Here is a 16,331-nt window from a genome sequence, read left to right as displayed (position 1 = left end):
GATTCAGCTGTCCGTCAAAATCAAACTTAAAAAGTTTATTTGTGTCGGACACAAGTATTGACTGTAGTTTGAGGCGTGTTTTCATGAGTCTGGGCTCACAAAGATTTTACAATACAATGTAACTTGGATTCTTGTAATAAGCATTATATAACGCCAAAATGCGACATTTTCAATGCCTCACTGCTCCTTAACGAGCATGAGCACCCCCCTTTTTATTTTATAATTTAAGTCCTCATATGATAAATATTCATTGGACAAAGTTTGAACAAAAATCTATTGACAGTTTTATTTCAGGGGAATAACCTTAAGATAGAACAAACTTGGGAAATTAATTGAAAGTGAGATACTTAATTTGAAGTTCTAAATTGGTGTTACCGATAGTAAGGGAAAATTATCCCATGAATGAAAAAGCAATAAAATTTCATTACTGAAATATGGTTCAGCTGGCTAACTTCCGAGGAAACTGATAGAGCTTCATTACTAAAAAATAGTTCAGCTGGCTAGTTTCCGAGGGAACGGAAGGTAGATATTAGTAATAGTTATTGGACCAAGTGTCTGTTCAGTCTCGTTTCGGGCTCAAAAATGACTTTGATTTAGTTTATTTTTCGTTCAGTCATTACATGAAGACCTGAGCTGAGTATAAAAATAATTGAAAGATTCCTAACTAACTGCTGTGTGGTGTGCGATGCGATCAAATATTCAGAAAACTCAGCATAACCGGAAGCAGATTTTGAGCATCAGTATGAGTATCAGTACCACTATTAGAAAATTAACAAATCGAATGTGGTTTAGCGTGGTCTGTATTCTTATCGACAACGATACGCGCTCATTACAGTGATGACGCGTATCGTTGTCGATAAGAGTACAGACCACGCTAAACCACATTTCGATTTGTCTTTTTTTACTACAATATCAACGTCAAAGAAAACGTTTTTTTTTCAGAGCGCGAGCTGAAAAAGGCATTGCGCAACATATTGACGCGAGCAGCGTGGTCTGAACTGTTATCGACAACGGCAAATTAGCCAATCAGATTGCGAGATTAGCAGCAATTGTGGTAAGTAAACAAAATGGCCGCTCTCCAATGGAAGCAAATCCTCTTCTGGCACACGAGCCATCACATTTTTATAAGCATCACGTTGATCGGTTATTGATCACAGTAGCTGCAATCCGATTGGTGTGACATACCTACATATATTCTTTGTTCGACACACAGGCCGTCGCCACTCCTAACAGAAATTCTTTTGACGAACAAAATAAAATAAAAAAATTAAAAATTAAAAAAATTGAAAAATAAATAAATAAAATAACTCAAAAATAATGTGCAGACCGAGCGACTCTGAGCCATTCTGGCTTTCTGATAATGCCCATCTATGTACTAGTTTTCGTGTGTGACTTTCTTGGTACATTTTGTTTCTTAGGTATAATTCACAATATCAATTCAATGTGACATAGAGACGCTCCTAATTTGCCTGCAAATAATTGTTTAATTAATTTCGTTCTATTGGAAAAATAGTCAAGCAACAAACCAGTAGCAAAAAGATTAGCTTTCCGGCATCTGGAGGTACGTAGGACATTGATAAATGATATCAGGAGCCATAATCGGGGACGGAGACCGTAAGCGCGCGCTATTTCTAGTATTGGGGCTGTCCCTTTGATATGGGACAATTTTTCTATTTTTAGAACAAATTGCGCCATCCCGTGCGGCACACGCGCGTACATGCTGCGAGGATTTATGCGGATGTAGCGCGGGGAAATGGCGCCCGAAATTCCCGAAATGTTTGATCCTTTTGGCCCACAACTCAATACGTTCATGTCTGTTGGAATTTTACTTCAGCATTTTCGTCGTAAGCTGCTCCAGTTTGAATGAAGTAAGACAGTGTCGAATTTAGTTATGTGCCGCTTTTTGATATTACTGACCAAGTCGTGTTCCGCGGCTTCTTTTACAAGAGCTCCACATTACTCCACTCTAAGTTTCACATATGTTGAAGATTAACAGCTTTTCCGAAAAAAACAGCAAAAAACTAGTTGGATATATTTGGATATAGCAGCGTTTCAGGACTTCAAAGTTTCCCTCCTCTTGCCACACGCTTGCGACGATTTCGCCGGAGTCTATCTCGACCGAGCAGTAAAAAAAATTAATAATAATTGCCTGAATTGTAAGCAACGCTTGGTGCTTTATCAAGGCTCAATAAGTGACAATGCAGTTTATGTATGTAGATGCTGCTCAGTTTTGTTTGTGTAAAAATCCAATAAATTGTCTGTTGTCGATGAATAAGAGCCGGTGCGTGTTTTTTACAGTCAGTAAAACATGACAAATTGCACCTCCCCACTTTCGTGTGAAAACGTATATCGAACTCATATAATATCTCTCGTTTTTAAATATGTTTAGGGTTGATAAATGTCTGAGAAAATATTAAAAGCTTCGCTGAAAATATGTGAATAAGGCAAGAAACAATCAGCAAAATTATGATGACACTTCCTTTAATCAACTCGAATAAAGATTTCGATTTTGTTGGTTGAGTTATCAAAACTCATTGTCTATTTTATTTTCGCAGTGTAAAATTTCACTATGTTAAAGAAACACACATGATGTTAGTAGCCTTTTGGCGTTGGTGAAAATTGTTGCAGCATCTTGGCACAAAAGACAACGAAAGAAATCTTTGTCAAGATTTGTTGACAATTGAAAACACGGACTCGGACTTGAAAGTGCACGCGCTACACTATGCAAATGAGCTACCTGTACGCGTCAGACTTTCCTTTCAAAAACTTTTGCAAACTCGCCAAACAAACAGAAACAATAAGAAACTGTCAAATCAGGGTTTGGTTACGATTAAGCATTGTTTGGGAAACTCACAAATTACCTCGATACCAGAGTAAAGAGTTTTCTTACATAACTTTTCTTTACAGAACAAGCGCAAGCGCAAAAGCTTACACATTCAACTAGCGCGAGCAGATATTATTCATTCACAGCGCGAAATCCAATGTTTTCGACCCTGAAAAAGTCACCTTTTCCATTGGCTCAGAGCAAAAAACTACATGTAAGAGCCCTGGTTCTTATTCCCGGCCATCGTTGTGAAAAATCTGCAAGAGAATTTCGCAACTCTCATCATTTGATCACTCAACGTGACAACATCCACGCGAGAGCCCCCGACATGTGCGTGGATCCGCGAGGATATATGACGTCAGGATGGCGCAATTTGTTCTAAAAATAGAAAAATTGTACCATATCATAGGTGCGCGCGGATCCCAAGACTTACGGTCTCCGTCCCCGATTATGGCTCCTGATGATATATAATGACCATTTGAAATCTGGTCAGAAGCGAAGGATTCATAGGGATTAATAAATGAGCGAGATAGATGAAAATTCTGACTTGCGTGTAGATAGCTCTAGAAATTAAAAAAGAAGCCGTTACATTACGGCCCGTCGATCACCTGCTTCAAACTGATTTGGCAGTTTGTCTAATACTTTGAACTTAGTCCTTCTACTTGACTGTGATTAAAGAAACACAAATCGGAAGGCAGTGCATTTTCCTGCAACATCAGCAAGCCATGCAGAGATATTTCTACGAAACCGTCATACCCGTGGAAGATAAAAAGCCATAACAATAAATGTTGAAATATTCAAAGAATTTAATTACTGGCGACTGAAAGTCGAACTGACGTCAAATATCACATTTAGTATTTTTGCATGTAGGAAGGGGCTGTCGGCATATGCTTAGTAATAATTTGATGGTGTGTGAAGCTAAGACAAACAAAAGTTAAAAAGATAAAAAAAAAAGGTCTAGATAGCAGCAGACATGTAAAGATTTTAAGGAAAACGACCAATTTTTTAAGTTTGCAGGACATGTTTCGACAGAGCTTCTGTCATCTTCAGTTGAATGAATGATTACAAAGCAAGTTGAATAATAAGTAGGCAAAAATGCTAATTAAGACAAATAGTAACAACAGAACGTGAAAAGGTGTAAGTTAAATTAAAATTGGTCGTTTTCCTTAAAATAAAAAAAAAGTTCTCTACATAACCACCAATAGACGGGAAATTCAAGTAAAGATAAATATGTATATTTTTCAGTAATGCTAGGTTGTTACACAACATGGCTGAATAATAAATAGCCCACCCGTTGGCTCATTAATTATTTGCGTAGTTAAGGGATCCGAATATTAATCAAACTGAAATGGCCAATCACAACGTCGTATAAGCACCAAAATATACTGTTATATGATCAGCATCCGCCATCCCTTTGACTCTTGTCTATAATGGAAGCAAAACACGCTTTGTTATTTTTTCTCTTTCAAGGGACCATATACAGCTGGGTTTTGGCCGCAGATGAAGATTCCACATCTCATTTAGGGTACTTCATAACGCGGGAAAATAAGCGGCTTACGGGACACCTTGTCAAATGGTTTGAGTCTCCAAGTTTGATGTCTTGCAGCCAGTCGTGTTTGAGAAACGCATGGTGCAGTTCCACAAACTTCAAGGTGTCTTCCAAGAAGGACGGCAAAAAAACGTGTGAACTTAACAAGCACGACAACACGCTGATCAACGAAAACACCCAGTTAAATGATCAGCAGGGGGTTACATTCTCAATGCTTCTGAAGGTAAGAAACGTAATACTTAAAAAGTTATGTTCTACAATAGCTGGTAGTTTTATCAGTTTTATTTGCAAATTATGCGACGAAAATGACAGTGTAGTAGTTGACACCTGGCGATAAGTAAACAAACCACTCTCGCGTCATGTGCACGCCCAACGACTTTATACTCCGTCTTTTTGTAAATATCGAGGGAAAATATATAATAAATAGTTTATCCTGTGAAATCTCGAAAAACAAAAAGAGATTTACACTACTTGTGATATTTAACTATACGGCTCGTGCAATTTTGAGAGGAGTTTCAAAGATCACTCGAATTGCACATCCTTAATTGCATTCGCATTAATACGAGAATACAAATTTTGGAAAACAGCCTGTGCCATCAATAACTAATGTCAAAAAAAATTTAATAAAGGAAATATCATATATTTGAACTGCAGAAAAAGATATGAAGACACGATTGATCATCGCAATTATACGCACATATTAAACCCCGGACGTACAAGGGGGGGGAGGGAACCCCCCAAAAGGTTTTTTTCAAATTTTTGGAAAACCAATTTACTCGAAGGGGCTGAAACTTTCAGCAGCTGTTTGTCATATGTGTATGTACCTTTTTTGTTGTTGACATAATTCCGTATTTTTTTACAGTTTTCTACATCAATTTGTAGAAATTCACAAATTTGAATATTTCAGAAGCAATCTGGCTTATTTTTTTGACTTTTTTAAAAACTGGTGAAAACCAAGAGGGCGGATCCAAGATAGCGGGTCAAATGACGTCATTGACGTCATATTACCTGATAACCAACAAAAATGGTTTCATCTTGTAGAGGATGCTTAGGGCTATCTGATCGATATAATTTTTTTTCGCTGTGCCATAACATAACGAGATCCCAGAGGAGGGGCTCCATCGACCTCCTTCCCCTTGTGTTACGGTTCCGGTATGAGTTAGCCTGTAAGTCCGAGGGTTAGGGAGTTGTGAAATTAAAGGCTGAAAAAAATTCCATCTTGAACGGGATTCGAACCCATGACCTCTACGATACCGGTGCAATAAGCCAATTGGGAGCTGGTCACTTTGTTGTACACCTCCGGCGTTAGAATTAATGTGTTTTCAATCTTATAGTTTTAATACAAAATATTCATTACAAATTCATAAAAATCTATCGTAATTGAACCATTCTGTCAGGCAATCAAGTATCTGAGGGCATAAGAAATAAATTTTTCGGCAATCGGTCAAAAGATGCATCACACTTAATGGCGGAAAGTCTTCTTTCTCTTCAAACGCGCATGCGTGCTATCGTTTTGTTGTGTGTCTCGGGTGTGAATAGTTCAAAGCAACTAGAAGAGTGAACTTTACTCATGCACTGCTCATATTTTATAAACAAAAAATGTTTTCTCTAAGTTCAGCGGCATTGAAGTTTTTTTCGTTTTCTTTTAGGAATTTAAGTGTAAGTGAAATTGAAAGTTAGCTATCCGTGCCGAACTATGATTAGATAGAGAACTTCTTCCAGTCTAGGAAACTGTAGCCACATATTAAGAAAGATTGCAGGGAGAATCTTCCCTGAATTGTGGGTTTTTTATTTTGAAAAAATAGTTTATATAGGTGTTCTTTTCTGGCATAACAAAGTTTGCATTTACACTGTTACTCATGTGATTTTCAAGAGAAATAGAGAATCTATCTTACTTATATAAAATAAAATATTCAGGTCCCCAGTTTTTGGCAAAAATGTGTTGCACAACCTTAGACGAATGTTACGGCAAGCGTCAGTATATTGCCTGCCCATCTCAGGAAATACCTTCTTTATACCGACAGCTGTCCTAACGTAAATGTTTCTTCTTTGAGTTTAAAATTATAACAAGGCATCACCATACATCTCCGCAGGTGAATTGTTTCGTCGCAATATAAAGATACGCATGTTGTAGGGCAGCACACAAGCTGGTTTACACGAAACGGATCAGGCTTAAAAATGGGTTTTAGTTGGGACAGTTTGCAAAAGCATTGCACACGATGCGACGGTGAAAGTTTCATACCCTCTCGTGCATGCCTACCTTACAACTACGTCCTCAAAGCTTTTCTTTTGTGCATGCTTGCTTGCTCAGTACCAAGAAAAATCATGGCGGGACTCATCCAGAAGTCGGAGCTTTGCGTGACTGATTAAGGAATGTATGTTAGCCTCCTTGTTTTAAACATCAAGAAATTTACATAATTGTTGCTTCTGTCAGGGCTGTTTAATGACCGGCTGTGCAAATGGTGGTTCTTGTGTGTTCAAAGCGGAAAATCAAACCTATTCGTGTGTGTGCAAAAAGTCATGGACTGGAGACAATTGTGAAGTGGGTAAGCATCGGTATTACTGCGTACGAAAGCAAGACTATAGTCGTTCATTTGCGAACTAAAATTAATTTATAACATTTATAATGGTAATAGCATCGGACAAAAATATGGATTTACTCAACTTGAAAACTTGAGCAAACTCCACGTACAATTTGAGGCAATCTGAGTTTTCCACTGCTAGGTATAACTCTGTAGCGTACGGTAGGCACTCACTGCGATACTTAGGACCCAAATTATGGGGAAAACTGTTAACGGATGACAGATCAGGCAAAACACTTAATGAGTTTTAAACGCGCATTCGTGGCAAAGATTAAACCAAGTTCACAGAGGCCGGCTGCAAGGGTTGTATCCTCTGCTCAACATGATACTCTTAAATCGTATTAGTAAAATTAATTGATTCTTTTTACATTAGATCAGCGTTCGATATATTACCTGTAATGTTAAGTTTTATCTTTACAACAGTTTAGACCTCATTTTGTATCATTCATATTTAAGTGTAGATATCTTAGTCTTCTCACTTTTGCATTTTGTATCAGTCTGTGTCTCCTTATTAGTATGGGTTTCACTCAGGCTACATGGTTTGACACGTTAATAGTTTTATTGTTATTGTTATTCCTTTTACACGAGTGTGATTTCTTGAGTTCGGCAAACGAAATGATGCAACTGTGTCCCCAGCATGGTAGCGTTAGAACTGATTATTATCGTTAGAATCGACAAATTCCAAAGACAAAGGATGATTTCGACTGAAAGAAATAAACTTAAACCTTGCAAAGTTTTTTCATACATACAAGAAACTCAAACAATAGATTAATAACTCAGTTGAACATCAGCGGTTTGTTTTAAGGAAAAATATAGACCAACCTCTCTACTTAACTCAATATTTTGCTTCTTTCACTTTAGCAGTGTATTTAACGTGGTACCAAGTGGTCGTCAAGACTGGGACTGTTGACGGCGCCGGCACAGATGCAAACGTGTATATCAGGATCAACGGAACAACAGGATACATAGAGAAAGAAATTGATAACGAAGAGGATAATCGTGAGAAAGGAAGGTAACTAGGTGTGGCAGTCTTTCACCACGGAACCTGCTCTTTAATTCACATTAAATTAAACATTACGCACACTGTTTTAACTGTGAACGCTTACAACGCTTAATCTGAATTCATTACTTTTTATCGAATTAAGGTTACAGTATACCTTCAGCGGTGTCTCGCGCGCAAGCGATGTAGCGAGTGCAGTTTAAGCGGTAGATACCTAAACTCCTATATCAAATTATAGCTTATAGAGCTGGCTATCAAACTATACCAATAATTTTGAAATAAAATGAATTGTCGAATTTTTTACTACCACTAAATGCGAGCACCCGAATCACCTTTCGAAAGCAACAAGTCAAAGCGAATTTTGTTGTTCGCCAATTTAATTTTTTCCTCGGTTTCAGGGCCCCAATGCGCTAAAAAAACGTGTCTTCGTTTTGCCATATTCAATCGCAGTAAAAAGTTACAGAAAATTTTCGAAATAGGATTAAAAAAATGTGGAGTGATCGTACAAAAATCGCTCTCGAAGAAAAAGTATTTCGTAATTAACAATTCGCAGTTTCGATAGTTTATATGTTAAACTAGCTACTGTCCAAATTTGAGGGCAATTGAACAAATTCCCTTTGAGTTAGAACTCGTTAAAGTGTCTGCTTCAAGCGAAAAAATTTATTCGCGAAAACAGCGTTAAGCAAAATCTTCTGCTTCACAAACAGACTCCACCCACAAACTCCTTCAACTGGGTTCTCAGATAACTGAGCCAATCAGTTCAGGGAAAGTTTACTACCGTTAACCTCCTGGTCGCGAAGCTCCAAGGCGTTCAAGGCGCCGAAGGCGGAGAGATCATTTCTCTGTAGCTCGGTTTTTCAGGAAGCTGGTCACTCTGGCAAAATGGGGAAGACGAAAAAGGAGACGATCGCCAGAGTGGCTGAGCGAAGAAAACAAATAAGAGAATGCGCGGCGGAACAACTGTGCGTGGATAATATTTCAATGGATCTCAATGAGTCCAATGATTCGTCGATATCGGACTCATCAGAAGAGTCTCTGGCAAGTTCCCAAATTTTTACAGAACCTTTTTTTTCTCTTACCTCTAATTTTTTGCCCTCCTTATACGATAGCTATAGCTTCATTTGCGTGGCGAACTTTCGGTTTTTCACTCATTGATGTATGTATTCATTCGTTCTTCGCTCTCTTCGCTTTTTCGAACTCGTCCATGTTTTTAACGTGGTCTATGTTTACTTATAACCTAATAGAAGTACACCTAATACCAAAAATGCTTGGTAGTCAGAGCAACAATGCTGATGAACTGAGTAATCAATTCGTGACACCCGTACAGGTAATTCCCGCGAAAATCGTCTCGGTTGATTGCATACGCGCCATAGGGCTGTCAATCAAGAGGTAAACTTTTACTTCCGGCGAAAACGTAAAACCGCCATTTCTCCGCCAATATTTAGTCTTTTTCAATTTTTTTTTTCAGAAATTAGAGATTATTCTTCGACCACCACTTTGACCCAAAAATCCAAATTTGAAGAAAATTGCCGACCTGAAGGTATACGGTAACCTTAATGGCTTAGACTTCCTACGTGACCATTTGAGAAGTTCACTGCGGCTATATTCCATTGTCAGTTATTAGTTATTAGCCTTGTTGTCTGATTTAATTAGCCAGTGTCTACTTTGCACTAGTACAAAAATATTTCTGGAGTCTTTTGTCAATGGTTCCACTCTATGCCTACTATAAATAGACTCCTTTGAGTTTAGAAATTTAAACGTCTTAAAAATGGTTCTTTGGGGGGGCTGAAATACTACCATAACCTTTAAAATGACCTTGTATTGTTGATCGACTGTTATTTGGCAGAATTATACCTTTACACTTTCTATGCATTCTATGTATGGAAAGTCTTTGTAATCTCAATTTCCTAATTCCAGCAAAAAAAATTCCAGGGCACGATATATTTTCAAAATCATCCCTTTAAATACTAGCCTTTTCAGTATAATGGGAAATTTTTGATCGACGTTCTTTACTATTTTTTTCAGTGAAGATACCTTTATTTTCCAAGGCAAGGACTACATTGGAGCGCTACGAAGTGTGAGCATTAAGCGTGACAATTATGGATCATCCCCTGACTGGTATCTCGAGACGGTAAACGATTGAGCAATGTTAGAGTTCAAAGACAGCTGGTAATAGTACCAGCTGCTTTAGTATTTTCTTAGAAAATCGTGCAAGTAGCCAAGGAAAGCGAAGTGAAGATTCAAACTAAGAGAGCCTTAGACTAGTAGAAAATCATGCGAATGGGGGCATCGTGTTGGAAGAAAACAGTTGATTTCCTTTTTCTCAAAAATCCCACTTAAAACATAACCTTAACCTCAAGCTTTTGTAACTAAAAAGATCTGCAGCCATAGTTATGTTTTGTCTCCATGGTCAGTTATTACAGACACAAAAAATTGACGATATCCAGAAAAAAAGTGATTATGATGAATACGCGATTTGTACAAGTCTAATAGAGACGTTATCAGTTTACGAAATTCCTGGCATAGTCAGAACATAAAATAAAGGGATAGAACAGTCATTATAAGTCAAGTAAGAGATAGATGACAAACAGTAAACAGGAGAAAAAAAGAACATCTCATCTCGTTTTGAGCTCGAGATTTTTATCTCGTAATCATAGTTGACAAAGGCGTGTGACAATAATACACTTGAAAAAAATTACTCGATTCTGATTGAATAATCCGAGGTATTTCGAAGGTGGACTAAGTTCATCCGCATAGCCGAAGGTAATTGGACGTTTTCCGAATATTTCCGAAGATCGTCGATTATTATCCAAATATTTTGGAACACCTCCGACAATAACCCGAACCCTTGCAAAGATTACGTAAGATTGCCGAAAATTGCCGATGATTTTTTAAGATTGGCAAAAATCACCCGAAGCTCGCCAAAGACTTCCGAACATTAGTGGAAGTTCAAATTTTACAATATTTTCGGAAATGTTTGAAGGTATTGGAATACTAAGCATACTGCAGCTTATTTAAGGAAAAAATGTATTTTCAAGCTATAGCTATTAATTGTGTACTTCTCTAAAATTAATACTTTATACATATATATAAATTTAATTACTCCAGACTTCTCTAATAGCATAGTGATAGCATTTTTGTCTCTTCGTTTCCTTTCTTTTATGTGTGTATTTGTTCTATCTTGCTTACCTATAATTTCTTTTCATTTAACGCTGATGTCAACTGGCTGCTTAGCTCCACTAGCACTTATGGGTACTCCAGGCAGCCACACCTTTATTGTTTATGTATGTTTATTTGTTTTGATTGTATTGATTAGTGAAAGCTTATTAACTGCAATTGTTTCTTATTATTCCAGATTTCGGTTGCGAGGAGCTTCAGCGAGGAAGGCTTTAAAGAAGGCTTGGAGAATGCATATGGTATTCAGTGTTACCTCAATGACTGGGTTGATGCACACAAGTGGCTTCAACTAAAAAATGAATAATGCATTCACTAAGGATTCACCTACTCTAGCTTCTTGAGTGCTTAGCAAACCTCCTAAGTACATCCATAACTTGATAGTTGCACGCTGCACGTTTACCATTTCTTTTATAACATTGAGGCTTTAACATCTTTCGTATCGGATAAAAATATTTATTGAATCTCATCCCGCTAACATGAAGTCAAAGCACGATCAACCGCACGAAAATGTTCATTCAAAAATCAGACAGAGCGACCCATCAACATTTTTCTTGGATCGCAGTGCGTTAGTTTAAGTTTTCTCGATCTCCAACAACTTCAAACTGCTCAGTCAGAATCTAGGTATCAAACTGACAACAAACGAAAATTGCTGTCTGAAAAACGTTTCTCAAAAGTTAGTTAACTGATTTGGATCGGTTTTCCGAAGACAAACTTTTGGTGCATGGTTTAGCTCTCTGTCCATTACGGCCTCTTCGACAAAAGAGTAGAACAATATGGAACCAGACATTTCTTAAAAGCGAGAGTGAGGTAGAAAGCGAACAAACAGCCCTGGCTTTGAGCTGTTTGAGAAGCTCCTCATCAAAAGCAGGTTTGTGTGTTACGTTTTCCTTTTCACTTCGTTTTAAATAAAATGATAAGTTAGGCGTGGCGGTTGGCGGTTGGCGGGTGGCGGGAACGGGTGGTGGGTAACGGGTGGCGGGTAACGGGTAACGGGTGGCGGGTGACAATCTCCGACCAATTCAATGTAATATTGAACTTGCTTAGAAGGCAAAATAAAAAATAACCCAATTTAAAATTCTGTCAAACTCGGCGAAAATTTCAAAAGGCCGCCGGATGCCTGATTTTCCTGCTAATGAAACAATTTTGCTCAATCCAGACACTCTGTCTTCCTTTTAATTATTTTAAAATTATTAGTTCTTAACGTTTTGTTGTTGTTTTTGCTGTTTTTTTTTTTTTGAAAAAATTGACCCGACTTTAGTGCTTAAGTGCTTTAGATAACCATAACCTAACCTGACCTTAATGTACATTTCCCGGCGTGACCGGGGGAGACACCTTGCCAAACTTGGAACATCCATCACAGAGGATATCGAAGAAGACAACAAAGAACAACCCCTGACACAAACAGAGGTAATCGGGAGTTTCAAAGATTCAGGTCTCCCAGAATTTCTGAAAGGTTCCTGGACCAACGTAGACAAAATTGTCCAGTTGAATGGTATTGGTTCCTTCCCAAACGACGACAGCCGAAGGATAGTCATATCCTTATCCAGCCCACTCTCCAACACTGTCCAGATAGCGAGAAAGAAATTAGCCTGCGTTGACTGCCCACGTTTCAACGAATGCGGAATTTGTGCTCATACCTTGGCGGTAGCACATCACCTTGGCATGCTCTCTGGTCGTATGTCGAATCATACAAATTGCCAGTTGAGAGGATGATTCGTGCAACGATTCCCAATGGGGCAGGAAAGAAAGACAATGAAACGAAGAGCATCCGCAAGCGAAAGAAACATCCTCCCCGTGATGTGTACGTCACAATACGGGGATGGCATTGATGTTGAAGCCTCAGTTGAGTCTGATTCTCCCTGCGAAGTTGTTTTTATTGCTCAGACGAAGGCTACAACATGCTACGGGTGCAAGGGACGTGTACGGGACAAAGCATCAGATTCACCTCCGCCTGCCCCACATGATATTTTCTTGCGGCATAAGGACTGTCGTGTTTTTCAGCGAAGCGGGGAAAGCAAGATCTGCATCACAAAAACTCCAGAGGCGGTGTATTACCATCCGTTGCGTTCATGTGCCCCTCTAGCAACACACGACAACATCGAAATCGAAGAGGCCACTGAGGGAAGATTGGTAGAGTCCAATAAACAGCTTCTATGGCGCGAATTTTGTAGGAAGTTTCACGCTCCAGCTCTATCAGATCAACTGTAACCGTCTACAAAGCGTTTTGGCTGCTGGTGACGGTCTAAATCATCCATACGGATGTGGAACTTGGAGAACACATTTGATGTTGTCAGTGTACATAACTTTTGGCTCCTTTCGAGTTAAACATCTTGTGCCATTTGCCTTTAGAGACACTTGAATTTCCGGCAAATTATATCACGTTTATAATAGCTCGCATCAAACAATCACCGTACGCGGACTATTTTTTTCACCCCACCTTTACTGTTTATGACTAAATTTGTCTGCCATTTTGAATATTCCTCAGTACAGCTGTCCTTCAGGGCTCTTTTATGCTATTTTTTGACGGGTAAGAGTTAGAGCCTGAAAAAAGAATGGTCTAGGGGTTTTAGTGCTGCGTGAAATATGGAATGTTTCTCGGTTCGATTTACGGCGGTTTCAAACCGCTTGAAAAGGCTTCTCATTGTACGTAAGCAAGTAGAGTTTCTACAGAGTTTTTTGGGCTAAGGCGATGGCCCAAATTGTTTTCAAGATAGCCGTGAATGTTACGTCTCTTATGTTAGCGTACGTTTAGAATTTCTCGTTATGTGAGTAAAACCGTTTCAGATTTGTTTATTATACTATTATTGTAGACATTTTCAGGTATTGCTACCTGGTTTTGTTAGTGTTTAAAGGATTTTGTTACAAATTTCTGTAGAATGGAATGATTACAAAGGAAATTGAGCTTTTTAAATAGAAATAGAGCGTACAGTAAAAAAAACCCCGCCACCCGTTACCCGCAACCCGCCACCCGTTACCCTCCACCCGTCACCCGCAACCCGTGGAAAAGACCTGCCGTTCAAGAGTTCAGTTCACGATCGAGTAAAACTGAAACCCGAGAACTGAAATAATTCATCACGGGCTACCAATATTTTATAAAACGTCTGTAAAGCTTTATCTTTAACGTCTTTGGAACAGAAGGATTTCGTATGTAAGACTTCACATAAATCAGATATTTGTTAACTTGAACTCTCATAAACAAGGTTTCCCTGCTAAAAGCATGAAATGGCTTCCGACGCCAGAAAAGTTTTACAATGAAAGCTTGTGCTGAATTTTACTATCGCCAAATTGCTGAAAAATTCTCTCTAAAATTGCCGCTATACATTACTATCCTCGAAAGGTTAATACAGACCAGTTTGTTGTTTTTTTGGTCTTCTTCAAGTGTCTTTGTCCAACCAGCTGATTCAACTCCTGCTCGCTTAAATTAGCAAATCTCTTAGGTGGAGACGAGCTCGAAATTTGGTAGCTCAGAGAATTATCTTCCTCTTCTCAAGAAGAATTTTTAGATTTTTCCATATTCAAGAAGAAACAAATAGGAAGAATACATGAAAAACAAAATTGCCGAGAAAAAGGACAAAGAAACAAACTGACGTCAGCGTGCAACCAACAGGCAAATGAATCGAGCGAACTAGTCAATTAATCTTAGTAGAATTCAAAAAAATACATATTCGCATCGCTCACGCTATAATATATAAATTTAGCCAGGCCTAAAACTGGAGCTCCTGATGGCAATAATTAACCATAAACGAAAAAGTGAGTTTGTTTCTCTTGGATCAGAAACTCAACTGTGGGCATGTAATTGTTCAGCGTGTGGTTTCGCTATTTTTTCCAGTTAAATTTTAACCAACTAGACTTTGTAAGCGTCACCAAGATTATAGAAAGTACGCAGGCAATATATCAAGGACTTTCCACGAGACGATGGTGAAGGAATAAGTCTGAATAAAAGTCAACAATGCTCTAGGGTTAATTTGAGCCGAATGTTTGTCTTTGCACGTACTCTTCCTCCTGCAGCGTAATATATAGCCCTAGCCAAGCCTAAAAGCGGAGCTCCTGATTACAAAAACTAACCATAAAGAAAAAAGAGGATTTCTTGGGTCAGAAAAAAGAAAGATCAATTGTGAGCATGTAATTGTTCAGCATGTGGTTTCGCTATTTTTTCCAGTTAAATTTTAACAAACTGATGAGACGATTGTGCAAGGAATATGTACGAAGAAACGTCAGAAACGCACCAGGTGTTAATTTCCAACAAAATTTTGCCTTTGCACGTACTCCTCCTTCTCCCCCAAAGTAATAACCTTGCTTGAGCCCGCGATCCAATGAAATAAAAACCCCGTCCCTGGTCAGCGGTCAACTTCAAAAAACACCCGACTTCGATGAGCTCTAAACCTGAGCCCGCGGTATGATCACATGAGACTGGTCAGCGGATAGCTTGTTTTAACAGCTGTCAATTAACTGTAACTTGGATACCCAAAATCAAAGGTATAGCTATGATAATGGTGCTAATCTCTTATCTGTACACGCATTCGCATGGACCCGAGGGCAATGAAGGATTAATTTCACGCGTATTTTTAAAGTTTTGGAAAATTTTGACAACTTGAAAAACTTTGAAAATACAAGTGAAAGTAATATTTAATTTTCCGAGTACACTTGCGATTGCTTGCTTCTCATAAAGGGCAAAATTCTGTACGAAGGAAAACTTTCAAGGTCTTGCTGTCGCGTAAACAGGTTTGCCGGTTGTCACTAAAGAACAGGCTAGCTGCAGAACGAGAAAAGCCTACTATAATAGTAAGCAAACCACAGTAACTTTAATTCACTCAAAACAATTTCTTTACAAATAAAACTTTAAAGAATCTAATTTTATTCACCTGTTTTGCGAAGCTTGCAACGGTGTGAAACTACATCAAGAAAGACGTAAACAAGTGTCCAAACGAGCTCCAATAACTTCTTGAATCCAAAACTCTTCTTCCTTCCGCGAAAACTTAACGTACCAACAAAATTGACGCTCTTTTTGACGCTGATAAGGTGACCTGTGATACTAATAACGCGATCCGAAGCAAAACGAAGAAATTAACTTTCAGTTTGGCTGCCATGAAGTTCTGTAACTCTATGCTTCGTGCAACACCAGGCGTCCCGACTCAAAGTTTTTATAAGCTTCAAATAAATACATTTTTGGATGGAAAAATCCTTTACTTTTCCAGCAAA

At 38.4% G+C, this 16,331-nt stretch overlaps 1 protein-coding gene and 1 pseudogene across 2 annotated transcripts; both read left to right on the top strand.

Moving 5' to 3' along the window:
* The first annotated feature begins 4,217 nt into the window (after positions 1–4,217).
* Positions 4,218–11,916, top strand: LOC110044890 (uncharacterized). Of its 2 annotated transcripts, none has more exons than XM_020750465.2 (5): positions 4,218–4,596; positions 6,808–6,919; positions 7,820–7,967; positions 9,981–10,086; positions 11,311–11,916. In XM_020750465.2, exons 1-5 carry the CDS (start codon positions 4,255–4,257, stop codon positions 11,434–11,436), a joined length of 834 nt encoding a protein of 277 aa, XP_020606124.2. In that variant the 5' UTR covers positions 4,218–4,254; the 3' UTR covers positions 11,437–11,916. The 2 variants fall into 2 exon arrangements, with proteins under 2 accessions (XP_020606124.2, XP_020606122.2); XM_020750463.2 differs by having other exon boundaries at positions 7,817–7,967.
* A 430-nt stretch (positions 11,917–12,346) lies between these two features.
* Positions 12,347–15,096, top strand: LOC149101982 (uncharacterized; annotated as a pseudogene).
* The last annotated feature ends 1,235 nt before the right edge of the window (positions 15,097–16,331 follow it).

The sequence above is a fragment of the Orbicella faveolata genome, unplaced genomic scaffold, assembly GCF_042242905.1.
Source record: "Orbicella faveolata isolate gen_17 unplaced genomic scaffold, um_ofav_v1 contig_36, whole genome shotgun sequence".
NCBI classification, from domain to species: Eukaryota; Metazoa; Cnidaria; class Anthozoa; order Scleractinia; family Merulinidae; genus Orbicella; species Orbicella faveolata.
This window is presented reverse-complemented; position numbering and strand designations above follow the sequence as displayed.